This window comes from Pipistrellus hanaki (genome assembly GCF_964339955.1).
Source record: "Pipistrellus hanaki genome assembly, chromosome: 3".
NCBI lineage: Eukaryota > Metazoa > Chordata > Mammalia > Chiroptera > Vespertilionidae > Pipistrellus > Pipistrellus hanaki.
This window is the reverse complement of record NC_140505.1, coordinates 167,801,022-167,828,286: the sequence shown is the minus strand read 5'-3', so window position 1 is coordinate 167,828,286 and position 27,265 is coordinate 167,801,022. Positions and strand designations below refer to the sequence as shown.

Sequence of the window (27,265 nt, the reverse complement as noted above, 5' to 3'; positions counted from 1 at the left end):
ACTTGAGAGCGGACTTTATTGTGTGTTTTTTTATTAAAGTCCTGGTATAAAAATCACACTATAGTTAGGATCATTGTGAGAAGATAAATGCCATCTATATATATAAAAAGCCAGCAGACCTGTAATGACCAAAATGACCAGTCACTATGACGCTCACTGTGGCCAGCAAACTGGCCAGATTTTGGGGTGGGGCCAGCCAGCCAACCTCCTGTGGCCCTGCCCACCAGCCAACTCACCCCTGATCAACCTCTCTCACACTACTGGCCCAAAGTCCCTCCCCGCAGCCGGCCCCACCTCTGATTGCCCCCCCCTATACCAATAGGGGATGGGGCTGGCTGGCCAACCTCCAGCAGCCCCTCCTCCCACATGGCCTCACTCCAGATCACCCCCCTATCAGGAGCAGGGCCAGCCAGCCAACCAGTCTCCTGCAACCCCACCCCCCACCTGCCCCGCCCCAGATTGGCCCTCCCACCTCGATCAGGAGCAGGGCCAGCTGGCCAAACACCTGTAACTCCTCCCCATGGCTTGCCCCACCCCTGATGGCCCCCACCACCACCAAGTGGGGATGGGGCTGGCCAGCCAACCTCCCATGAACCCTCCCACAGAAGCTGACCTCTAATAAGGGGTGGGGCATGCCGCCTAATTGCCCACAGCTCCTCCCCCCAGTTGGCCGGGCCCTGATCTGCTCTGATTGGGGCTGCACCAGTCTGATCCCACCTGTGCACAGATTCATGCACTGGGCCTCTAGTTTAGTATAAAACATGTAACTGTCTCAACTTAATAAACCTTTTCTCTACTAATTACTGAGAAATATAAATTGTGTCAGTGTTGCATGAAGCAAGTTTGTGCCTTCAAGGCACTATGGTGGTTTTTACTGAAGTCTCATGTTTTAGATCCCAGACACCTCTGAGCTGGACAGACAAGCCTGTGTGTGAGACAGTGAGAATTTTATTATAATTATAGCTTGCTTACGTATTGGCTTAATTAGATAATCTAAATTTTGTGGGATTCAGTATCTCATTTGTAGAAAAAACGATGGAATTTAACTGATGTGTTATTGTGAAAATTGAACAAAAAAATGTTTGCAATAACTTCGGTCATTTCTAGCATATAATGAATAATCAAGTATGCTACCTGTTTAATTTTTGTTTGCCTCTTACTGTGACTGAAATAATTTAAGAATACATAGTAGTTTTTTTTTTCAACTTTATTACCCTTGCGCTGTTTTAAGAAGTAAAATAATGATGAAAAATGACTATTTTACTTAAATTTTAACTAACTATAAAATAAATGTTTCTAGCTGCCTCATAAAAAAAAAAAAAAAAAAAAAAAAAAGTATAATTTGCCGAAACCGGTTTGGCTCAATGGATAGAGCATCGGCTTGGGGGCTGAAAGGTCCCAGGTTCGATTCCAGTCAAGGGCATATCCCCCGTAGGGGGTGTGCAAGAGGCAGCTGATCGATGACTCTCATCGATGTTTCTAACTCTCTATCTCTCTGTACAAAATCAATAAAAATTAAAAAAATTAAAAAGTATAATTACATTAGATAAAAATGGACTAAATACTCCAAGTAAAAGATAATACTGACACCCAGGATTTTAAAACTCCAACAATATACTGGTTATAGGAAATATAATTTAAATATAAAGATATGCAAAGCTTGGAATTAAAATTATGGAAAAATAGACTATGCAAACAATACCCAAAAGAAATCTGGTATAATTATAATAACATCATATAAAGTAGACTTAAAAGGCAATATTAGAGAAAAAAAGAATAAGGGTATTTTACAGATAAAATGCTCAATTCATCAGGGTTATATGGCAATCCAAAATTTATACTCCAAATAATCTAGCATATTTTACAAAATTAAAAGAGAAAAGACAAATCTATAATCATATGAAAGCCTTTAAAACATATAACTCAAGAGCTCAAAATGTACATGGATCCAAAATCAATAAAAACTAAGAAAATCTGAACAACACAATTAACAAACTTGATGTATCCAACAATGGAATAATTCATATACTTTTCAAGTACAGATAAACTATTTTTTTTTTTTACCAAAATTCACCATATGTGAGGCTAAAAAAAAAATCACACAAATGTTAAATGAGTAAAAACTTTCAGAGTATTTTCCTGATAACATAAAATTCAATATTTATCAGCAAAATGCAAATCAAAACCACAATGAGATATCACCACACACTTGTTAGAATGGCTGTTATCACAAAGACAAGAGATAATAAATGCTGGTGAGGATGTGGAGAAAAGGGAACCCTTGTGCACTGTTGGTAGGAATATGAGTTGGTACAACTAATTTGGAAAACATTTTGGAGATTTCTCAAAAATTTAAAAATAGAAACTATTGTGTGATAAAATATCCCACTTCTGGGTATTTATCCAAAGGAAATGGAAACACTATCTGGAAGAGATATCTGCACCCTCATGTTCACTGCAGCATTAATCACAATAGAAGCATCCTAAGTGTCTGTCACCAAATGAATGGATAAAGAAGATGTGATAGATAATATATATACATATTATTCAGTCATGAGAAAGAAGAAAATCTGGCCTTTAGCAACAGCGTGGATAGGTCTGGAGGACATCATGCTAAGTAAAATAAGCCAGCCAGAGAAAGCCAAATACTATATGTTCTCACTTATATGGGGAATCTAAAACAGCCAAATCATAAAATTAGAGAGTAGAATGGTAGTTTCCAGGGGGTTAGGAATAGAGAGATGTTAGCCAAGGGGTGCAAAGTCTCAGGTATAAGATGATTAAGTTCTGGGTGTCTACTGTACAGCATAATGACTATAAGTAACAACACTGTATTACTATGTGAAAGGTAGAGATGTTTACACTAATCTGTATTGTGGTAATCATTTTGCAATATATACATGTATCTAATCATTACATTATATACCTTATATTTATTTTTATATATCAATAACATATCAATAGTATTTCAATAAAACTAGAAAAAATTAAATAAACAAAAAGATAACTAAAGAAAAACCTAACTTACTGGAAATTAAAAAACAAACAAAACACTTATACTCATTGAGTTACCAGAGGTTAGAACGAGAGAAGAGACTTTTAGGACAATAGCAGGGTTTTCAGAGTTGTGAAGCTTTGATAACTACTTATATAATTTGTATTCATTAATTTTAATATCTCAAATTTTTCTTGGTTAAAGGAACATTTATTTTAACTCTACCAAAGCCCTTCAATTTTCTCTATTCTCTTTTCAAAGAAAACTAACTTTCAGGGTTACCACACAAACAAGATGCAAATATCACACACATATAGATAAAGAGAATTTCCATTTTACCAGGAACCAAAATTTTATGCAAAATAGGGTAAGCTTTCATGGTAAATAAATCTCAGGTATCTGAAAGCTACTTTGGAAAGGAAATTTTTAAAATAACTTTAAAAATATTCAATAGTCATGATCTTTGCTGACACTTGAAAATCACCCAAAAATCTCTTTTAAAAGAGCCATTGTCAACATTTTGTTTACATCTTTGAAGTTTTACATATTTTTGTGAAAAACATGTGGAATAATTTCCCAATAAGAATCATATAATTGTCATTTTCTCATATAAATATGTTTCTCTATTATGATTGTTTAAGAGTCAATTACTTTTATGTTGACTTCTTGATAATTCCCCTTCTCTTGAAGTTTATGATGTTTTCAACTGTGCACAAGACTGAGGGTTTCCCAATCTCAGACACTGGCATTTTTGGTTAAATAATTCTTTATTTTAATTGTAGGTCATTTGGCAGCATCCCTGGCCTCAACCCACAAGATGCTGGTAGCACTTCACCAACCGTGACTACTAAAATATCTTCAGACTTTGACAAATGTCCCAGGAGGAGTAAAAAAATCACCATGGTTGAGAAACACTGATAAACGATTTCAATTTTTATGTTAATAAATAATTATGTGTATGTATGTTTGAAAATACTTATGTTGTTTTCTTTACATTAAAGCATGTTGGCAATACGTAAAAAACTATGAACTACAAATGTTTGCAAAAGTCAAAACTATACATATCTTACAAAACTTGTACCCCTCCATAAAACTTCACATATTCTTGCTTTCCCAAATGAGAGAATGATTCCAGTACAAGTGGAATGAACACTAATATTAAATATGCTACAGATCACAAAGGAAGTCTTGACAAATTTTGGAAGATGCATATGTAAACCATATTCTCAATGTTGCTGAGCAATGTATAAATACATTAGGTTACATTAGTAAAATCCCAACTAAAATTCATATAAAATATATCCTAAGTGTACAAAAAGAGAATAAAACAGAAAAATACATGCAAATGAGTAATTGGCCTAGAAATGATCTATTTGCATTTACACAACTTAACTGAAAGATAAGTGGAAAGTTTGAATAATATCAGAAATAATGTTTCTAAATTAGGAAACAAAAGATTGTAAATAATGTAAGTATATTTTCAAATATTTATAGATTTAATATTTTTCCAAACATTGTCTTTATTTTATTTTATTTTTATTGATTTTTTTTTTTGCCCCCCTCCCTCCCTCCCACACATCCCCTCCCTCCCCAGAGTTCTGTGTCCATTGGTTGTACTTATATGCATGTATAAAAGTCCTTCGGTTGATCTATTATCTCCCCCAGATCTTCCTCCCCTCTCCACTGTAATTTGACAGTCTACTTGTTGATATACTGTCTCTATATCTATCTTTTGGTTCATCAGTTTATAATGCTCTTTATTATCCACAAATGAGTGAGGTCATGTGGTGTTTCTTTTTCATTGATTGGCTTATTTCACTCAGCATGATGTTCTCCAATTCCATCCAGGTTGCTGCAAATGATGAGAATTCCTTCTTTTTTATGGCAGCATAGTATTCCATTGTGTAGATGTACCATAGTTTTTGGATCCAATCATCTGCTGATGGACACTTAGGCTCAAACATTGTCTTTAAATAATTATAAATAAAATTCAAGAAGATTTATGGTATTCATTCATCAAAATTTCAGTCAACAAAGATTTTAACCAAGTATTTATTGAAATATAAAATATACTCAAATTAAGAATATACACAAGTGCACATGTGCATGTTTTTCATTCAATTGATTTCTATAATATGATTGTCAAAGAATACATTCTTGACATTTCTATATTTTTGGGGAGGGTAAAGGTTGGATTTTGTTTTGTAGGCTGGTAATTGATCAATATTTTTTTATTACCTTTGGATATTTTTAAAAATCTAGACAAATTCGATGTGTTTAATCACAACCACATTCTAATAATAATCTTTTATTAATCTTAAGTTAAGGTCCTATAAGACTATATTTTCTGATCCTTGATCTATATTAATAATTGTATGCCATAATGTATTGTTTTTAAAATTCTGTTGTGTTTAGTTTCATAAATTCTCTATTATTTTATTCAGCTTTTTTTGTTTATTTGCTCCTTTGTAATTTCCCTTTTTTAAAACAACTATTTTTATTGTTGACACTATTACAGATGTTTCCATTTTCTCCCCTTTGCCCACCTCCACCCAGCCTTTACCCCCTCTTTCCTCTGGCCATCACCACACTGCTGTCTGTGTCCATGGGTATGCATGTATGTTCTTTGGCAAATCTCTTCACCTGCTTTTATCCAGTCTCCTCTGAAAGCTGTCAGTCTGCCCCATGTTCCCATAGTGCTGGGTTTTATTTTGTTCAATTTCCATTTTTATATGTTTTTGCTGTTATAGTGTCTCTTATTTGTTATCTTCTTTCATAGCACTATTTTCTTGAACTTGGTGGAAATATTTAGTAAATATTATCTAATATCAATTTCTGTTTTCTACAGTAACTTAATCAAGTAAGCTTTCAAATCAGGCCTAAAATTTCCCCCCTGAAACCATGGAGTAGATTATTGGGCTATCTTATTTTTCATTTCATTCTTTCTTAGATTTAGATTGCCTTGTGTCCTCAAGTTGGACTGACTATGTCTCTTTTAGTGACTCCCAGCGATAAAGAAAAGCAGGAAAGACTAGGGTCTACTGGCAATTCTAATAGAGGAACTTCTCCTCTGTGTTATCTCTTTGGTTTTTCAGAAGCTTTCTAGATATGCCTAAACTAGGCAGGTTAAATGTAACCTGATTCTCCTCTGAACACGAAAATAGTTTTTGTTTGGTTTTTCCCTTTGAGAACAACTTTTTCCCCATCAAAATTATAGCATTAATTTGGGAAAGCACCTCATCCTATCCAGGGCTTCTACAGCTCTGACTATGGAGTCTTCACACTATTTACTCAGTCAACCACTCTTGGCTTGCCAACTTGGTACCTTGGTCATTGCTCCATAACCACCTCCACAGGTTTGCTGTTGACGGATGCCACCTAAACTCTTGACAGACACAAAGCCTCTACCAGTGATTTAGGATTCCCTCCTTTGTAGCAATAGAAAAAAGCTGGCATGAACTGTCCCCACCTCCAGCCAGTGTTCTTCCAAAATCAGGGTTTCCAGGCTGCAATGGGATTGCCATCAAACACCTGGATATCTTTCCTCTGCAGTATTCAATATAAATTCAGGCTTTTGCCTGTTCCTAAAAATAAGTCTTTATATTTCTAGAAATAAACTGATATTCTAAAATATCTCAAAGGAGGATCACACCAGAGGATTTCCTGGCAGTAGCTATATTCATGGCTATATGGATGTTTGGGCCATGTTTCAAGGGTTGTGGGAATGAAAGAGTCAGACTCTGTGGGTTGGAGAATATGTGATGGTAACCACGTACAGGAATGGGGCACAGTGTCAATGGGTAGCTGTATATATTGCCTGGGAGGCAATCAGCTCATTCAGGGTTTTAATTCTCCAGATGCTCAGTTTTCTCTTAATTTATAGCACAATATATTTTTAGTATCTTCCTTTTTTATTTTTTTATTTTTAGAAACTTTGTTGCTATTAAATGAAAAGGTCAAGAATACATATCTCTCATAGCCATACCTTTTAAACATTTGGAAACCATATACTTCCTCAGAGTTCTTGGAATTTTCTTTTCTTAACAAAAAGTCCCCCACTGATTAACTTTATTTAAAATTTACCTTTTTTTACAATATATTTTTATTCTTAATTAAAAGTCAATCTCTTAGTTAATAAAAAGTCCCATAAAGTGGTGTGCCATATTAAATCAATTGATTTTGATGCTGTTATTAAATAATACCAATCAAAAGCTAACCAAAAGGGTCTAATGAATTCTCTTTTACCCATTCTTTTTTATGTTAAAGTCAGAAAATTTGAGTTTGAATCCTAACACTTGCACTTTACAGTAAAGTCACTTACATATGATGTACCTCAGTGTTTTTATCTGAGAAAATAGTAACAATAATAAATATTTTGTACAACCTTTGTGAGGATTAAATTAAATAATTATGTCAAATTGCCTAGGATATCCAGGAGATTTTTTTCTCTTATGTCAGTAGCCTAGTCTATGGAGATTTAAAAAAAACTCATAGATATAGGAAACAGAAGGGTGGTTAACAGAGGGGAAAGGTGTGAGGTGAGGATGAAGAGGGTAAACAGGGTCAACTATATGGGTGACCAAAGGAGATTAGACTTTGGCTGGTGAACACACAATGGAGAATATAGATCTTGTATTACAAACCTGTACACCTGAAAGTTGAAAATTCTATAGGACATTGAAATGAAAGCAATGGTAGAACCTAGGGGACCCTCAGTGAGTTGTTTTTCAATAGGATATCAATAGTTCTCAGTTCCCCCATGCTGTGAAGGATTGCATTCCCTTGATGCAGGACTCAATTTGCCTTAGCAAATTCACAGAAGTCTGTCTCAGTTTTCTGTTCCCCAGAATCATATTGATAGGGTGAATTGAAGGATGCAGCAACACTACAGTCTCACTGATTATCACACTTAATGAGCTTTCTGGTGTGGAGTAGAACCATATTATTAAGAAAACAAAAAAACCATTGAACCATAATTTGTGAAGTGTCTTTCTTTCTTTCTTTCTTTCTTTCTTCCTACCTTCCTTCCTTCCTTCCTTCCTTCCTTCCTTTTTAGGACAATGTAGGCATTAAAATAAATAATGATAGTAGTAGATAATAACTCATTGAATAAAATATGAATCTGTAAGTCCATACTGTTATAAATTAATAGGTGATGCCTGTCATGTTCCAAGCTGCCCTCTGGTGGTCAGCGAGCAGTCAAAGTCCCGGTCGAACTCATGGTTGAACAATTTGCATTTTAGGCTTTTATTATATAGCATATTACTACATTCAAATTTCCAGCTATAGTAGCTGGCCATTACAAAAGGATTTTAACAATATGAATAGTAGACTATCCCATTTCTGCAATTACACCAGTATCAAAAATATTTTTAAAAATACAATTTGGTGTAAAAGATGACCAAAACATGAATTTAATGGCTAAATTTGTATTATGACAGAGACAAGGTGGTTACCTAGAGGAACTAAATGGTTTTAGGTACTAACACATTAATATGAGCTGGGAGTCCTGGACGACAGTTTACATGTCCATCCATATTGACCTACTGACTTTTGTGAATGACTCCATGTTAATAATATAGATTAATAGGTGGTTTTTGAATATTTTTTTCTATTTAACTTTTTTCTCTGTTACATCTTACTACACCCACCCATTCAATTTTGTTGACTTTGTTTAATTTTGACATTTCACTTCTGTAGATGTATATATTTATACTCCCATCTATATACATTTATATATATATATATATACATATACATATAACAACTCAGAAAGGTAATACTTTCTCTTCATACTTTTTCCTAGTTACTAGATTAGAGTTCTACCCAGGTTTAGAAAAATGATGCTCAGTGATACATTACACACACAAATGGAAGACTCCAATGAAGCAAAGCAGATTCCACGAAGATGTCTTGCTGGCTCCTCTCGCAGGCCTACCTATGTAGCCGAGAGTACCTTTCTTCTCAACCCTCGCTTCAGGTGCCAAGGGATACGCAAGAAGGCTTTCCTCATTTGGCTGTTTCCAAAAATCACAACATATGAGTGCCCTGAAGGATATAAAATTCCTATCACATAATTAAGCATCACAACCAGCTTGCTCTGTGGCAAAAAATGCTCCCAAAATGACATGAAATAGGCGAAGTGCTGCAGTGCAAAGAGCACAAGGAAGAAAAACACAGTTTTCATCGCTCTGGAGTGGGCCTCTGTACTGGCATCTCTGGACTTCCTAATGTTGAGCTCCACCTGTTTTGTGTGTCTCCACAAAGAAAGCAGCAACAGGAAAAAGGAAATCAAGGAAACAGAGAAAGGAGGGAGGGACACAATTATGAACATAACCATCTGATCTGGATGTTTACTTCTTATACTCACATTGAATAAGCCAGTCATATTTCCCTCATGTTTTGGGGAAAAATGATACCAGCAGATACCAAGATGATATGGCAAAGGAAGGCTCAGGAGCAGGAAGGGCAAAGATAGCAGCAGAAGTGTGAAAACCACCTTGTTAATTCTCCATTTCAGCCAAACAAAAAAAGGAGAGGAGAAATTGGCGATCTTCAGGAAATAAAAGACAGCCAGACAGGTAGCTAACCAAGTACTGAGGTGAGAGGCCAGCATCCAGAAACTAGAATAAATAAGGTTTCCTTCCAAAGTATCAGAGATTTCCTGATAGGACAGCCCTGAAAAAAAATTGGCAATTGATAGACACAAAAGAGTGATTCTGCTGAAGGCCAAACTGGTAAGAATGAAGTCAACCAAGCATAACTTCTGATTTCTGGCCCAGGCTATGCAGTTTGTGAATCCAATGAATCCATTCCCTAAAATTCCTGTTAAAAACTCCCCACTTGCTACAGTCACGATAACTTTCTCCAACATAGTCAACATGGCTTCAAAGAGGAAATCCTCATCTATAGTTTGTTCACTGACCAATTTCCAGACGATTTGCTAGATAAGGACATAGACAATATAGTTAATCACACAGTAGTGTTCTTCTCCTTGTGTTTTAATGTGGCTTTTCTTTACAGCCGTGAAACCCAGCGATCTGCAGCTAGACTGTGGAATCACTTTCTGTAACACTCTCTGAACGTTTCAACCTGCTCTAAGAATTTCCAGTCCTGGTCCAGATTGTCAGCTACAAACTGTACTATTCCATATGGGGAGAGATGACTGAAAGATCTAATTCTCATTTGCTAACATGTAAATAAAGGCATGGATTAATTTTCACTCTTTTGAATGAAAATTAATTCTCCTCTCCCAAGGAACTGCTTCATTTGACTTACAAATCTGAATGGTGAAATAGGAACCTCAAACACCTGTTTTCTCCACATTAAAATACTTCAAGATGTAAGTGAAACGAGCAATCCCTGTACTGCTGATCAATTATGAAGCTTTTGTAGTATAAGTCACTACATTAGAGAGTAAGGCATAGAGGTTATAGAGTTGGAAATTTTCAGAAACTTGGTGTGCAATGTATGCATCTAAATTCAGTACCATGATTCCCATGGAAATTTTTTTTCTTTTTTCTTTGCTTTATAGATGTGGGTCTTTTAGCTCATCTGTCATTTGCATCTAAAACATTATTTTTTAATGCTAAGCCTTCTATGAAACATAGGCACTCCAAACTATAAATCACAAAAATTGAATTTATCTTGTTTCCTCAGAAGCTTTTTTGAAGTATAAAAATGAGTATAACTTAAAAAAAAAATTCTTGAGAAAGTAGGGAGTAGGAAGAAAGAAAAGCATTAGCTAAAGCATGGAAATTCCCCCCTCCCCCCCGAATATTGTTCAGATTACTTTATGGAAAAGTGCTTTAAATTTTGTAACTATATTTAGGACTATTCTGTTGCATATATTTTTGTTTTTAATACAAAATGCCTAAGAGGTATCTGTTCTGATCATCTGAAATTAACAAGAAGAACATTTTTATTTACTAACAGCTGCAACGCAGTGGAACCAAGAATAATTAGATGTCATCCCCAGCCCCACTTTTCTGATGGGGTCTTTAGAGCAAATAAACGAATAGTAAACCTAAAAGTTCAAATTATGACCCAGCTAGCCTGAGGGAGGAGATGGTGTGAGCCACTGTTCCTGGAATGTGTAAAGGCAGGACCACATAGACACTTCTGCTACTTAGATGATGCTTTCAGACTAATTGAACTTGACACGTCAACCTCTCAGAACAAACATATGGGGGTCCACCACAACCCAGACACAATAAAAGAAGAGATTATGGTTGTTGTTTTGTTGTTGTTGTTGTTGTTGTTTTTAATCATCACTTTGGTTGCCAACAAATTACATTCAGAGGAAGGATGCACCTTCACTGTTTCATGCCCTCAGGACCAGAGATAAGAGAGATAGAAGATTGATAAGACTGATGATACCTTTTTTTTTTTAATTCTCTCTCTCTCTCTCTCTCTCTCTCTCTCTCTCTCTCTCTCTCTCTCTCTATCTCTCTCTCTCTCTCTCGTTTTTTGTTAATCCTCACCCAAGGATATTTTCCCATTGATTTTTTTAGAGAGAGTTTAAGGGAATGGGAAAAACACAAAGAGAAACATCGATGTGAGAGAGACACATCAATTGGTTGCCTCCCACACACACCAATCTAACCTGTTTCCAAGATTTGTGCTCTTAACCTTAATTGAACCCAGGCCCCCTTAATCCTCCAGCCAATGCTCTACCCACTAAGCCAAACAACTAGAGTTCTCTCTCTTTTTTAACCTGTCTAGTATTGATTCACTCCATGGAATAAAGAGAATTTATAAAATCTGGTTCTTAATTTCTCAAACAAATTCAATTCTGTAATGATAGAGCTAGTCCTTTGTAGGTCATCATTCACAAAATCCAGAAACCTGTGTCAACCTGATTTCACCTTTGTTCACCTTTCACATGTATTTGGTTACTACATCCAGGTGATTTTATGATTTTAATGACTCTCAAATCTACCCCCTGCTCACCAAGCCTATGGCAACCATCTTAGTTCATACCCTCATCATTTTTGCCAGTGATGATAAGATTCATCTCCTCATTGTTTCCTCTATTTATAATCTTGTTCTTTTGTTTACCCCAGTAATAACCTGATTATTGTTTTCAGAATGAATTCCAAATGCATCAGTGTAGAGAGTGCCTGGGAAGGCACATGAACATTTCCTTAAGTATTGTCAGCTGAATCCAGTGGCGTTGACAGAGCCACGTCCTGGAAACACACCTTGCCAGAGGTAGGAGTATTGTCAGCCTGACCTTCAGCCCAGGTGCCAGGAGGGGGGTTTCATTATCTAACTCCAGCCAAGCACCAGGAATGAATATGACTCGGGCCCACCCAAGAATGCATATAATCTCCTTTGTCTTGACCTTTAGTAAAACATCCTGGTTTTTGCTATATAAAATAAATGTGCTGTATTGGCTCTGGGACCCTGTCTCTCCATCAGAGGACAGTGGTCCCACCCAGTCCCAGCTTTCCCTACTGTATTTGTGTCTGTCTCTTTTATTTTCTCAATCCTTCATGGCCCCTACTCAACCACTGTCTAGGTGCGCTGGACGCGGAGAAGAGAAATACTTATACATCAATATTTTCATGTTTTATTTCTGGCACTCATTCCTTCTCTGATTCTTATAGATACTGTTTTAGATACAATTCATTTGGGGAAAATGACCCTCATTAGCTGAACTTGGACTTGGTGTCCTTTCCCTTACCCTATGTCTAAAATTTTTAAATTACAAAGGAAACAAGAAAAGTATTTTTTAAAAGAACACTGTTTTTACATTTTAAAAAAATTGAAATCAGTTAATGCAGATATAAAATACAAATGACTTATGATGTATAAAATTACATTAAAATATATTTAATATATTTTAATACCTTTTATATCTTAAAATCTTAAGATATCTTAAGATATGTAATATCTTGAAATCTAAGTAAAAAATATAATTTAACAGAGCATTGATTCTTCCCAAAAGTTGCTGGATATAACTGGTTTTATAAAAGACTTGTTCAAATAACAGTCCTTTAATATGACAATTTATACAAAATGTTAAATACAATAGAAATTTGCAGTTTCCTGATAATGTATATATCTATATATCATAAATCATTAAATGTAAAGGTAATAAAGTGGAATAAGTGAAGGATATACAGGTTGTTTCTTGATTCTGAGAAACTAGTAACAAATATTTATAAATTTATCCTTACAATTGGAAAACTGATGTGCATAATCACATTTTAGTCAATATATGTCTGTCATGTATATTTTATTACATTTTTATTAAAATTTTCCGAAGAAGGGAAAACTGGAATACTATTAATATAATTTGTTGCTGGCAAAAGCTCTTATAACTAGATATTCCACTTAATTTTTTTATTGTTGATTCTATTACAGATGTCCCCCATTTTCTTTCCCTTTGCCTCCCTTCACCCCTAGCAGGGGAGAGCAGTTAGGGGTGACCAGGCCAGCAAGGGAGGACAGTTAAGGATCATCGGCAGGCAGGGGAGCAGTAAGGCATTGATTAGGCTGGCAGTGAGTGGTTAGGGAGTGATCAGGCTGGCAGGCAGAAACAGTAGGGGCAATCAGGTAGGCAGGCAGGTGAGCAGTTAGGAGCCAGCAGTCCTGGATTGTGAGAGGGATGTCTGATTGCCGGTTTAGGCCTGATCCCTGTGGGCCTAAATGGGTAGTCAGACATCCCTCGAGGGTTCCCAGATTGGAGGAGGGTGCAGGCTAGGCTGAGGGAAATCCCGCTCCCCATGCACAAATTTTGTACATCACGCCTCTAGTCCTAACTAATAAGAAAATATGCAAATTTACCATACCTCCACTATGCCCACCAGCCAATCAGAGCAAGTATGCAAATTAACTCAATAAAGATGACAGCAGCCATGGAGCCGGAGCTAGCAGGAGGTTTGGTTTCCTCTGGCAATGGAGAAAGCCAAGCTTCTACCTGCCCTGGCCAACCCTGGCCTCTGCTCAAGGCTATAAAGTTTTAATTATAGAAGATAAATAAATCCCAAATACCTGCTTCCAGCTGGTCCTGGCATCTGCTCAAGGAGACACTGAAAAAAAAAAAAAAAAAGGAGGGGCTGGGAGCTTGGGTCGCTGGGGGGCATGGCCAGCCTGCAAACAGCTATCAATCAGCCCCTCACCCAGGCTGGCCAAACATCCCAGCAGGACCCCCAACCCTGAAGGGGGTGTGGCCAAGTTGAAAACATCCCTTAGCCCCTCACCCAGGCTGGCCACACCCCCCAGCAGGAACCTTCACCCCATGGGGGTGTGGCCAGGCTGCAAACTACCACAGGCCCCTCATCCAGGCCGCCCCACACCCCAAGGGAACCCCCACCCTGATCCAGAACACCCTTCTGGATCAGGGCAAACCAGCGGGCCCCACTCATGCACCAGGCCTCTATTTATACTAATAAAAGGGTAATGTGCCAATTAGACTGGGAGACCTTCCAGGAGACCTTCTGGACATTCTTCTGGACAAAGCCATGGTGGCAGGGCCAAGATAGAGGTGGTTAGAGGCCAAGAGGGAAGGGTAGTTGTGGGTGATCAGGCCAGGATGGAATGGCAGTTGTGAGTGATTAGGCTGGTGAGGGGAGCAGTTGGGGGTAGAAAGACCAACAGGGGGACCAGTTGGAGGCAAGCAGGCTGTCAGTGAGGGTCAGTTGGAGGTAATCAGGATAGCAGGGGGCAGGGAGGGAGTTTGGAGTGAGTAGGCCAGCAGGGGGGCAGTTGGTGGCAAGCAGGCCAGTGGGGAGGAAGGTGGAGGGTCAAGCAGGCCAGGGGGGGGTGAGAGGGCAATTGGGGGTTATCAGGCTAGCGAGGGGGCATTTGGGGGCAAGTAGGCCAATGGCAGGGGTAGTTGGGAGCAATCAGACCAGCAGGCAGAGGGGTTAGGGGAATTCAGGCAGGCAGGCAGGTGGGCAGTTAGGAGCCAGTAGTCCTGGATTACGAGAGGGATGTCTGACTGCCAGTTTAGGCCTGATCTCTATAAACCGGCAGTAGGACATGCTTTGAGGGGTCCCAGATTGGAGAGTTTGCAGGCCAGGCTGAAGAACACCCACCCCTCACCCATGCACGAATTTCGTGCACCAGGCCACTAGTTTCAAATAAACATTTAAAAATATTTGATATTACATATTACAGAAGAACCCCAAAGAAGGGTGAAATACCATACAAAAATTAACTTATTTCCTTCCAGATTATATGTTCTGGTCTCCAGAGTAGTCTATAAATCTCAGGGTTTCCCAACTTTCAACAGCACTTCAGCTGCCCATCACCGAAAGAAAGGGAAGCCTTTCTGAGCTCACCATTTCCCAGAATCAGGATAAATGATTTATAATAGCCTTGCCAAGCAAAAGGACCAGTTTGTTCTGCATCACTTAAAAATGGAAAATTGTTATAAAAAGAGACAGGAAATAAACAACAAATAGTAACAGGAAAAACATCACACTTTTCATGGCTCTTATATGGGCCTTTGGTGTCTAAATGGTACACGGATAATTTCTTGATTTACCACATTGAAATAGTATGTATACTTGTTTTTTGGATGTGCAATTAATTTCTTTTTAAAAATTGCAGGCTCAGAAAGCACTCAGGTAGGCTAATGGGTAGGCACATAATTCTCCTTATAGAAATTATTTTCTTCCAGAGAGTTAGCTGCACTCTAATCCAGGTACTCTATGTTCTCAACATAAAATGAAATTTCTCATAACTGATGGTAGAAAAAAACAAAAAAAACACCTGAGCTCTTATTTGCTAACATGCAAATAAAGACATATTCTTTTTCATTATTTTGCAAAACTTGCCTTATTTAACCTCTACCCAATTTGTTAACCAATTTTAATTGTTTTTAATACCATTCAAAAAACTCAATGCCTGGAATTCTAACATACAGCAAACACCTACATTAGCAGTTGGAATTTGGGGAGCACCAAGTTCATCACTACTGAGGTGTGATGAAGGAAAACCAATGGGACATTTCCATAGTCTATGTAAGGCTTTTGCTATCCAAAGCATTCAAGTTTCCTGAGTGAACCCAGCAAAGTCACAACTGCTGAGTGCTAGATGCTGATAATTTATATCTACAAAATAAAAGAGAAAGATACAAATTAACCATACCTTCAAGACACCCACCAGCCAATCAGGAATGAGTATGCAAATTGACCCACCAAAGATGGCAGGTTAATTTGCATATGCAGACACCCAGCGGCGGGCCGGGGGTGAGGCAGGACACTTGCATCATCGCCATGGTTACCATGCAGGTGTTCTGCACCGCTCTAGCTGCTCAGGGCCTTTAGGCAGCATGGAAAGGTGGGGCCGGAGCAGAAAGGTGGTGCCAGCAGCCAGGGAAAGGAAGGCCCATTCTTGTATGAATCTAATTTATTTATAAATTCATCATTTGCACGTTCCCAAACACACATTGCTTGAAGAATGCCTCATGGGGTTGTTGTCTAGGAATGACTGTCTTCTTTTTGTCAATAAGAAAATGAGGCTCAGAGAATCCAAAATCATATGGATTCAAAACCTCTTGTTTCTCTCTCTAATAATTCAGACTGTTATTCCTTCCTTCATATTAATTGAGCTTCTCTTGGTGTTAAAAATCATGCTATACATCAAGGTATTTTAAAAATATGATTACTCTTGATATTTTACACTGACCCGTAAGCATTTGGCCAACTTTGTAAACTACAGACAGGGCTTGTGAAAAATGATAGAACTCTAGCCAACAAAACAGTCTCTGAGGTAAAGCCAGATATTGGCAATATTGAGAGGCTCATTTGCAGAGCATGAATTCTCCTCATTTGTGCCTCACCCCCCCCCCCCCCCCTTAGTGATACACATTACATTATAGTCAGCAAGGGCTCTTAGGTTTTATTCAGCTTATTCTTACATCTTCCCAAAGTATTCTATCTTGTCTCTATGCCATGATTTATTTGTACATTCTATAAGTAATGGGCGTTTATATGACTCCTTAATTTCAGCTATCAAGAACAGTAGTAACATGCACATTTTTGCATATACATTCTGTTACACTTGTATGAAAAATCCTCTAGGATAAAAACCAGTACAATAAACAGGTCTTAGGATATGAGTCTTCACCTTAAATTCATAATGCCATACTCTTCTTTTTTTCTCCATTTTTTAAATTAAGATATTATATGTGTACATATCATACCATTGCCCCACCAACCCCACTCCCATACATGCCTTCACCCCCCAGTGTTTTGTGTCCATTGGTTATGCTTATATACATGCATATAAGTTCTTCGGTTGATCTCTTACCTCCTCCACCTCTCCCTAACCTTCCTGCTATAATTTGACAGTCTGTTTGAAGCTTTACTGCCTCTGTATCTATCTTTTTGTTCATCAGTTTATAATGTTCTTTATTATCCACAAATGAGTGAGATCATGTGGAATTTTTCTTTCATTGACTGGCTTATTTTACTTAGCATAATGTTCTTCAGTTCCATCCAGGTTGCTGCAAATGATAAGAATTCCTTATTTTTTATGGCAGCATAGTATTCCATTGTGTAGAAGTGCCATAGTTTTCTGATCCAGTCATCTGCTGTCAGGCACGTAGGTTGTTTCCAAATAATGCCAGACTCTTGTACAAAGTTGTTTTACCAATCATAATCCAAGAACTACACCTGAAAATTCCCATTGTTTCAGATCCTTTCCAACATTAGAAGCATCACACTAATATTTATATTTACATTAGTATTTATATAAATTATTATTATACTTAGCTTTTACAATTCATTTTGTATCCTAATTTCAAACTTATCTTTACTTTGAAAATTTTATGTTTCTTTTTCCCTTTAGGTAATTGTAATTCTATATACACTTATTCACATTGCATTTTATATTGTTTATACATTTATCAGTATTTCATTATAGACTTTTATAACCATACTGCTTCAGGTCTCAAATACTCTACTGTTACCAGAAACTGTTAATACAGTGGAGACATGTAATTTAGTCAAATATTATGTCATATCACAAAAATCTTACATCTATGGAGGAAGACAGTGGCAGGGGGTAAGGGTGAGGTGGGGAATCAGGTGGAGGGGAGCTATGGGGTGAAATAAAAAGAGGAATACCTGTAATAATCTGCACAAGAAAGATTTATTATATATTTTAAAAAATGAAAATGTAATTACTTAAAGGCATGTTGTAGAGAAATTTTAGTGCTGTTTAACAAACCCTGATATAAAGAAATGCTGAACGTTTTCTATTAAGGTACTTTCCCATAGAAAGCACAAGGTTATTTCAAATTCTGTTTATAAAGTTAAAGTTATTCTTTTCTCAAATAATTTAAGGGCCAGAGTAGTCTCAAGGCGATCTGCCTTAGCTTGCTGTATCCAACAATTATAATAAAAGAGTGGCCTGAGGGAAAGATAGTAAAAATCATCATGATAAACATCTTGACCTGATATGTCTGTAAATCAGTGAAGATCCAAGATGCTGTTATAAGAGCAGTAATGTCAATGATGAAGAGGAGGAGGAACATTGTCACAATCTTCATGGCCCTTTTATGGGCCTCTGTGCTTGAGTCCCCCGAGCCTGTCAGGTTGAGCTGAAAATTCTTGGTGTGTCTCACCAAGGACAGAAATAAAAGGAGCAAAGAGATCAGGGACAGGAAAAAGGGGATAATATAAGTCAAAGTAAGAAGAAGAAGATTTTTAAGATATTCAATAGAACATTTCATTTGCCTCTAACTGCAAAGTCATATTTGTTTCATGTGCCCTGTAGGAATTCAACCAAAATTCACTAATAGCTAGGTGCAGTAAGATATTAAGAGACTGTAGGGAGAAAGACCCCAGGAGAAGCAGAAGAAGCACTCTGTTGACTCTCCACTTGAGCCACGTGAAAAGGGAGTGGGAGAAATTGGCTATCTTAAGGAAGTAGAAAATGCTGAGGCAGGTGGCAAACCAGATAGTCAGTTGATTAGTTAGTGCCCAAAGAATAGTAACCACCTTTGCTAGTTTACCAGTAGCGTACAGATGTGGAGCTAGCCCCACTATAAATGAATCCAATAGCGTTAGAAACAGTTGAATGATTCTGGCCAGAGCCAAGGTGGTGAGGATGAGATCAGCTGAGGAAGCTTTCCCAGTCCTGAACCATTCCATGCAGTTGACCAGTCCAATGAATCCATTTCCTAGCACTCCTAAAATGAGTATTCCTGTTACCACAACTAGAATGGAGACGTTTATTCCAAAAGACATCTGTATGAGAATGTTTCTAATGAAAACTTTATAGTGAAACAGTTGCAGATGGACATCCATTTACGATGCTTGCCATAAACATTTTCATCGTAATTCCAGAAAGAACAACCAAAATTCTGCCTTGAGATATAGTTTCAGAGACCTTCACAAAAGAATAGTGTATTTATTTGTATTGCAAGTCCAGTGCTAAACTGAACAGTTCTGTGAAGACACACACAGTTCAGGAATACTTGCAGCATTCTTTACAGTCAGCTACCATATAAGCACAAATGATGTCCACTTGTCTTGACACCAGCTGCAAATTTTCATTTGTGCCACTGACTAAATGGTGATGCAAAGTAAACATGCAAATCTGAGAAAGATTATTTTACACAAATGTGTATTTTTATCTCCTTGGAATATACATCTCAATGCAAATATTTTAAAGTTTGAATAGTAATTGCTGAGGGGAGGGGGACCTTTATATAATTTTGTTGTTACTTGTCAATAAGATTCTCAGACATCAAGTATTTTTGTGGATGCATTTAATTTATATATAAATTATTTACAATTATAATAAATTATTACAATTATTTCTAGTTCAAAGACATACATCAAAATGCAAATACTTTAAATTTTGAATAGTAATTGCTAGGGGGAAAGCTTTTATATAATTCAGTTATGATTTTCTATTTATCAATAAGATCCTTGTACATATCTAGTATTTTTGTTGATGTAATTTAATTTACATAAGTAACTTATTGCAATTATTTCTAGTTCAAAGACCACACCCAAGTCCTAGAACAAATATCCTAAAATAATCATGGAGAAGTATTATAAATGCTAACTCAGAACTTATCAGCAAAATATACCTGGAATATACACAAGGCAGCTACAAATGCTACAATGCAAAATCAATTATAGTTTTGTGAAGTCAGGAATATTTAGTGGAAGCTTGAATTATTCAGAATTTATGAAGAAATACAGAAGCAAATTCAAGACTGATGTAAAGGCATTGAAATTATCAGTGCCATGAACAAGTATGATGCCCTTCTAAGCACAGGATATTTTTCTTTTATAATACCTTATAGGCTTTTCAATGGAAAGATTACTAAGTACCCTCTAATATCCATGTCCTAAATGAAATGTCTTTATCTTTCTGGGCAATAGATTGACGATGTTTTTCAGACTCTTTTACAGATGGTTTGGCAAAGTGAATGATGTGGATCAATGTTTTATGAGTGAAAATTACAGGCCCACCCCCAAAATATCCCTCACACATGCTCCCCCACATATTTCTACCTTCTCCCTGCTGTCTGGAATGGCCATGATTCCAAGGCAATCTTGGAAGCCACATGTTTAAGGTGGCATACCTGTGATCAGCCTCTTCACTGGATAACAGCATATAGGAGGCTCATCAGACATATTCAGGACTTTTTAAAAAGCAAAATAGGGAATTTACATTATGTATGAGTCGCTTTATGTTTTGGAGCCTATTGGTGATCTGTTCATTCACCCAGTCTAAGGCAGTAATTGGAACCAAGCGAATACAGATTTGGTAAGAGGCACTGGAATGGTGAAGTCACAGAACCAGGAAAGCTATGCCACTTATGGATTTTGTGATGGGTTTTTATTTCATTGATTTTCCAGATCTAATGTGCTTTATTCATGTAATTATTTAATATTTAGAATATCATTTTTTCCATTTATCCCATGGGCTAGGTTTTATGTCCTGGGGACTTAGCAGGAAATAAGAAACACATCATCCCAAATTATAGTACTTATATTCTACTGAGAAAGACAAGGAACAACACAACAGATGAATAAATCAGATCTATGAAAAATATACATTAAGGTATCTATAACAGTGTAAAGATTTCATAATACTAAACTTATAGTTGTTAAACAAGGTTATACATTTCATTATTATAATAGAACTTGCCACCAAAGTTATGTCAACACACTTTCAGTTTTATCATTTTGCACAAGATTATAAATAAAGTAAATCTTGAAGACATTTTTAATAATTATTACATAGACATCACAGATATCAATTACCATGTGTGCTTAAAGGTCATTGACTTATACACTATAATTATATACTACACTTATTGTGAGCATGTATTTAAGACTGGAAAATTTTGACTTTTTTCCCTGAAATTTAAAGGGAATGTTTACTAGTGGGTAGCCAGGTGGAGAAGATTATTAGCAGTTCAGAGACCCAGACATGGTTTAGGGTAAACTAAATAAATGGACATTGGTTTTTTATTTTCTTGTTTTTATCATTGTTGTTGTTAAACTTTGCTGAGGATATTTTTTCTTTTCTTTTCTTTTTTTTTAAAATCAATCTTTATTGTTCATATTATTATAAAGGTTCCTCATTTCTCCCCCCCTCCACCAGGTTCCCACCCCACTCTCTGCCCTTTCCCCACCCCCCATTGTCCTCATCCATAGGTGCACAGTTTATGTTCAGTCTCTTCCCGCATCCACCACTCCCCCCCACCCCCCCACCCCCCGCCCAGAATTGTCAGTCCACTCCCCTCCCATATCTCTGATTCTATTATAATCAACAGTTAATAATGTTTTTAAATTTCCTTGGTTGTTTTTTTTTAATTAATAAACTTTTATATTTTTAAGAATAAATTTTAAAATCTAATCATTTTAAACCTTGTTTCTTCTGCCTTGGGAACTGAGAAGCAAACTTGTTTACATGTAAACTTGCCCTTAGACTATCAAAAGGCATAGCCATTCAAATGTAAATGAACACATTGTTTAAAGATAGCTGTTGGCTGGAATTGGATTACCTGTTCTGGGTGGGAAGGGCTTGTCCTCCCTTTCTCCATTGAAATTAAGGTGTTAGCTTTAAAACCTCTTTTTGGCAAGAGACCTTAAACTTTCAGAACTTTAAATTTTTCAGGTAGTAAATCAATTACTTAGTATTTTCTCAAATCAATAATACCTCCACATGCCCAAGGATACACTTCACACAAGGCACTCACAGATCAACACCCCAACGCTATAATAACTCAACACATCCAGATCTAAGCTTTCATCACTTGATTCAGCAGACCCTCAAGTTCCCCCAAAAGTTTCCAGCCATGTCTGAGAAGCAGCCCTGGGGCATGGGCAGGCGAGAAAAGAGCTGTTCCTGGCCCAGTTGCTTTGGGCCGGGCCTCTGTTCCTCTGGTCCACTCCACAATCAGCTGCTCCGGGTCTGGCCACTGCCGCTCCGGACCTGGATGCTGCTGCTCTGGGCCCGGTTGCTCTGAGTCCGGCCACTCCGGGCCTGGCTGCTCCCAGCCTGGCTGCTCTGGGCTTGGCTGCTCCTGACCCTGCTGCTCTGGGCCCAGCTGCTCTGGGCCCGGCTGCTCTGGACCTGGCCACTCCCGGCCTGGCTGCTGCTGCTCTGGGCTCGGCTGCTCCGAGCCAGGCTGCCCCAGGCCTGGCCGCTCCTGGCCTGGCTGCTGCTGCTCTGGACCTGGCTGCTCCTGACCTGGCTGCTCTGGGCCTGGCCACTCCGGGCCTGGAAGCTCCCGGCCTGGCTGCACCAGGCTTGGCTGCTGCTGCTCCATGCCCGGCTGCTCTGGGCCTGGCCACTCCCAGCTTGACTGCTCCAGGCTTGGCAGCTGCTGCTCCGGGCCTGGGTGTTCCCGACCTGGCTGTTGCTGCTCCGGGCCTGGCTGCTCCCAACCCAGCTGCTCTGGGCCTGGATGCTCTGGGCCCGGCCGCTCCAGGCCTGGCCGCTCTCGGCCTGGCTGCACCAGGCTTGACTGTTGCTGCTCCGGGCCTGCCTGCTTCTGACCCTGGCTGCCCAGGCCCGGCCGCTCCTGCTTGAGCATATATTTAAGATAGGTAAAAATTAAATGTTTTCTCTGTAGTTTAAAAGAAATCTTAAATAGAAATATGGACCAGATGATTCCAAATTCAGAGGCCCAAACATGGTGAATATGTAAACTAAATTAATTGATATAAGTTTTTTAATTAGAAAATGTCTTCTCAATTTAAAACCAATAGCATCAGTAAAAACATCATGATTATTTTGCTTTCTTCCTTATTACATTTATAGTACTTGTTTATTTTCTAATCTTTTACCTATTGTATTAAATCTAATAATCTTTAGTACTATTTATTGTACATGAATATGAAACACATTCTAAATGTGTTTGACTTTTTCAAAATTTCATTACAATCTTTTCCTAAGAGTTCTGATTGTTTTCTATTAGCCAAGAAGTAAGAATTCATGATGTAACAATATCTATTTCAAGCATGTATCCTCAGGGTGTGGTTTAGAATTGAATACCCTTGCCATCCCAAAGATTAGAGGTTCAAACAAGAAAATTTGAACTCACTGTGGTACATATGTGTGGTACTAATTATAGTGGGAAATGTCAGGAATTCCCTGAGATGAGTTATCAGTCCTTAAAATTGCATAAATATAGAGCATAAATTCTTTGCTTGCAGGATGATAACATAGAATATGTATGTGAAGTATTCATAAATTTACAATTCTGAGCAATTTCTTACAATATTTTATAAAATTAGCTTGTTTACCTGAAAACTATAATATGGAAATCATATAATCTTTCTTGTTTTTTTTTATAAACATGCACACATATATATTTTTGTGATAAACTTCAGTACAAGCTTTTCTAGGTATACATTACTACCTAATTCAATACACATTAAGAAAGGTAGTAGGAAATACAAAACATTGCAAACTTCACCACTTTATTTTCTTGCAGAAGACACAAGGTTCCCCGTTGATTTCCTTTCCTTCAGCCAGCACCTCACCTGCCTCAGAAATGACAGAAAGGCTTGTCTCAGCTTCTTATTCCCCCAAATCAGGATAAATGAGTGGCTTGATGGATACAGGGCTCCAAGAACCTTGCAAAGCATCTGTAGTGAGTTGTTCTGCTGAGTACTTGAATTCCAAACTGAGATGATATGAGCGAAGATGAAAATGACAAACAACAAGAGAAAGGAAATCACAGTTTGCATGGCTCTTATATGGACCTCGGTGCTGGGATCTTGGGATCCTTTGCCACTGAGCTGCATCTTCTTCAGATGTTTCCACAGTGAAAAGATTAACAGCAGAACAGCTGTCAGAGACATAGTAAAGGGTATGAAGTTTGCAAGACTGAATATGATCACATTTGAAAGGTATGCAATGTCACTCAATTTGCTCTCCCAAGTGATGTTTCCTTTATATACATTCATCTCCATTTTTGCATTTGTGCTTACCACTGCAAGATGAAAAATCAAGAAGACCAAAGTGCCCCAGAGTATCATGAGAACCACTTTTTTGGCTCTCCATTTTAGGTGAAGAAATAAAAGGCTGGAGAAATTGGCTATCTTGAGCAAATAAAATATGCTGAGGCTACAAGCAAGCCATAGACTAAAATGGTTGCTTACTACCCAGGTAATATGAACAATAGTTTTAACTTTTGAACAGTAGATCTCTGGGTGCAACACAGTCCCATACCAATTGAATACTATTATAGCGAGCGAAGTAATTCTGGAGACAGCCAGAGCAGTGAGAATTCCATCAGCACAGGAGATCTTGTGTTTCTTGACCCAGTCAATGCAGTTCACCAGCGCTATGAAGCCATTGGCAGAACTTCCTAGAACACATTGCACTATTATGATGATGGAAAGAATGTTCGGTACTAAATTTATCATGTCTCAAAAAATTTTTAAAAACCCAAGTCTAATATTGGTTGTGAATCCATTACTATTCTGGCCTTAAGTTCTATTTGCAGCTGATCTTGAATGTGTATAAAATTCTTTTTTCTTTTAAATTCTATGACCAATGCCAAGAAGAAAGCAACAGGGAATGCTAATGCAAGAGTTCAATGTTTTTTGATGAAAACATTCTTATTACCCAAACAGCTCAAATTAACTCCTATTCAAATAATGTCCTTGCTGTAGGCTGGAATATATCATAACTGATGCTGTTATAAAAGCTGAATTTTCATTTGCCAGCATGCAAATGTAGACATATTCTCTTTCATTGATTTGCAATTTTCTTTGTTTAAGCTCTCCATAATTTGTATTCATCAACTGTGTCTTTAGGAAAATGTAAAAGCCCAATACTTTTAATATACAGTGAAAGCTGGCCTATATAAAGAAGAGGTAATATGCAAATTGACCATCACATCTACACAAGTTTTCTGCCCCCATTTGGTCAAAGATTGCCACCCCATGTGGACACAAGATGGCCACCATAAGATGACCAACAGAGTAGGGCAGTTGGGAGGGATCAGGTCTGCAAGGCAGAGCTTAGGGGCCAGCAGGTGAGGAGAGTTGAGAGGAGCCAGGCCTGCAAGGGAGGGCAGTTGAGGGTGAAAAGGACTTCAGGGGAGGTTATTTGGGAGGGATAATACCTACAGTGGAGGGCAGTTGGGGGAACTTGGTCTGCAAGGAAGGGCAGTTTGGAGGTACAAAGCCTGAAGGTAGGGCCTTTGGGGAGGGCCAGGCCTACACATGAGGGCAGTTAGGGATGACCAGGATGGCAGAGAAGGCAATTAGGGGTGACCGGGCTAGCAAGGAAGAACATTTGGGGGTGACTAGGCCTGCAGGGAGAGCAGTTGTGGACAACCAGGCATGAAGGGGAGGACAGTTAGAGGCAACCGGGACAGCAGGGGAGGGCACTTAGAGGTGACCAGGCCTGCAGGGGAGAGCAGTTAGAGGTGATCGGGCCTCCAGGGGTGGGCTTTTGGAAGTGACCAGGCCTGCAAGGGAAGGCTGTTGAAGGGGAAGCAGGCCTGCAGTGGAAGGCTGTAGGGAGTTTCCAGGTCTGCAGGGGAGAACAGTTGGGGTGGGACCAAGCCTTTAGGGGAGGGCAGTTTGGGGCAATCAGCGTTGCAAGGGAGGGTAGTTAGAGGTGACCAGGCCAGCAAGGGAGGGCAGTTAGGGGCAACCAGGCTGGCAGGGAAGGGCAGTTAGGGGTGACCAGACAGGCAAGGGAGAGCAGTTAGGGGCATTCGGGCCTGCAGAGGAACAGTTCAGCATTGATCAGACTGGCAGGGGAGTGGTTAGCAGGTAATCAGTCTGGTAGGCAGAAGCAGTTAAGGGCAATCAGGCAAGTAGGCAGGTGAGTGGTTGGAGTCAGCTGTCCTGGATTGTGAGAGGGATGTCTGACTGTCTATTTCACATGTGTCAAACACTCGGCCCGCGGGCCAAATCCAGCCCGCCAGGCCTTGCAATGTGGCCCATACCGCGCTGTCATCACTGCACTCCGCTGTCAGTTTATGACATTGTCAGTTTATGACTGTTCAGTAAACCATTCGGCCCACGATTTAGGCTGGATTTTAGATTTTGGTCCCTTCTCTGATTGAGTTCGACACCCCTAGTCTATTTAATGGGATAAGGCTTAAATGGGTAGTCAGGCATCACTCATAGGCTCTCAAATGGGAGACAGTTCAGGCTGGGCTGAGGGGACCCACCCACCCACCCCCATCCATGTACGAATTTCCTGCACCTGGCCTCTAGTCAAAGGATAAGGACAAACACTTAAGAGCAGATTAATCCTTCTGAGCTGACATCATTCGTCTTGTGTTCCATTTCCAGAGGTTACTTAATAGAAATAGATGCAACTACTATTAGAGAATATCTTCATAGATGTTGTAAAAGCTGCATTGTAAGACATTTTTACTATAGCAACAGATATTCAAAATGCAACACAGTAGTTCATGAGACACAGCCTCTTTATAACCTAAGGTTGGGCTGAAAGTTACAAGACATAGTGTACAAATTAGTAATCATCCAGAAAAAAGGAAAAGAGCAAATGCATGAGTTTATAAAGAAAGAAGAATAGAAGTACCTCAACCTACTTTCCAACCAGTCCCTTGAAGCAAAAGAAGATCTAAGAAAGCCTTAAAATCAGTTTTTCAGATACCACCATATGAACTTCATATGTCTTTTTTAAAAAATATATATTTTATTGATTTTTTTACAGGAAGGACGAGAGAGGGATAGAGAGCTAGAAACATCGATGAGAGAGAGACATCAATCAGCTGCCTCTTGCACACCGCCTACTGGGGATGTGCCCGCACCCAAGGTACATGCTCTTGACCAGAAT

The 27,265-nt window shown here is 38.5% G+C and overlaps 2 protein-coding genes across 2 annotated transcripts in view; both read right to left on the bottom strand.

Moving 5' to 3' along the window:
- LOC311619388 (taste receptor type 2 member 43-like) overlaps nt 1-27,265 on the bottom strand; it is a 197,990-nt gene that overhangs the window by 40,137 nt on the left and 130,588 nt on the right. The window lies entirely within an intron of this gene.
- The window catches only part of LOC311618667 (taste receptor type 2 member 19-like), a gene marked incomplete at both ends in the record, with an annotated part of 83,396 nt that continues 80,044 nt past the window's right edge, over nt 23,914-27,265 (bottom strand). Inside the window, one exon of the mRNA XM_084876217.1 lies at nt 23,914-24,562. Within this exon, the coding sequence (XP_084732343.1) occupies nt 23,914-24,562 (649 nt within the window). The remainder of the gene's footprint in view (nt 24,563-27,265) is intronic.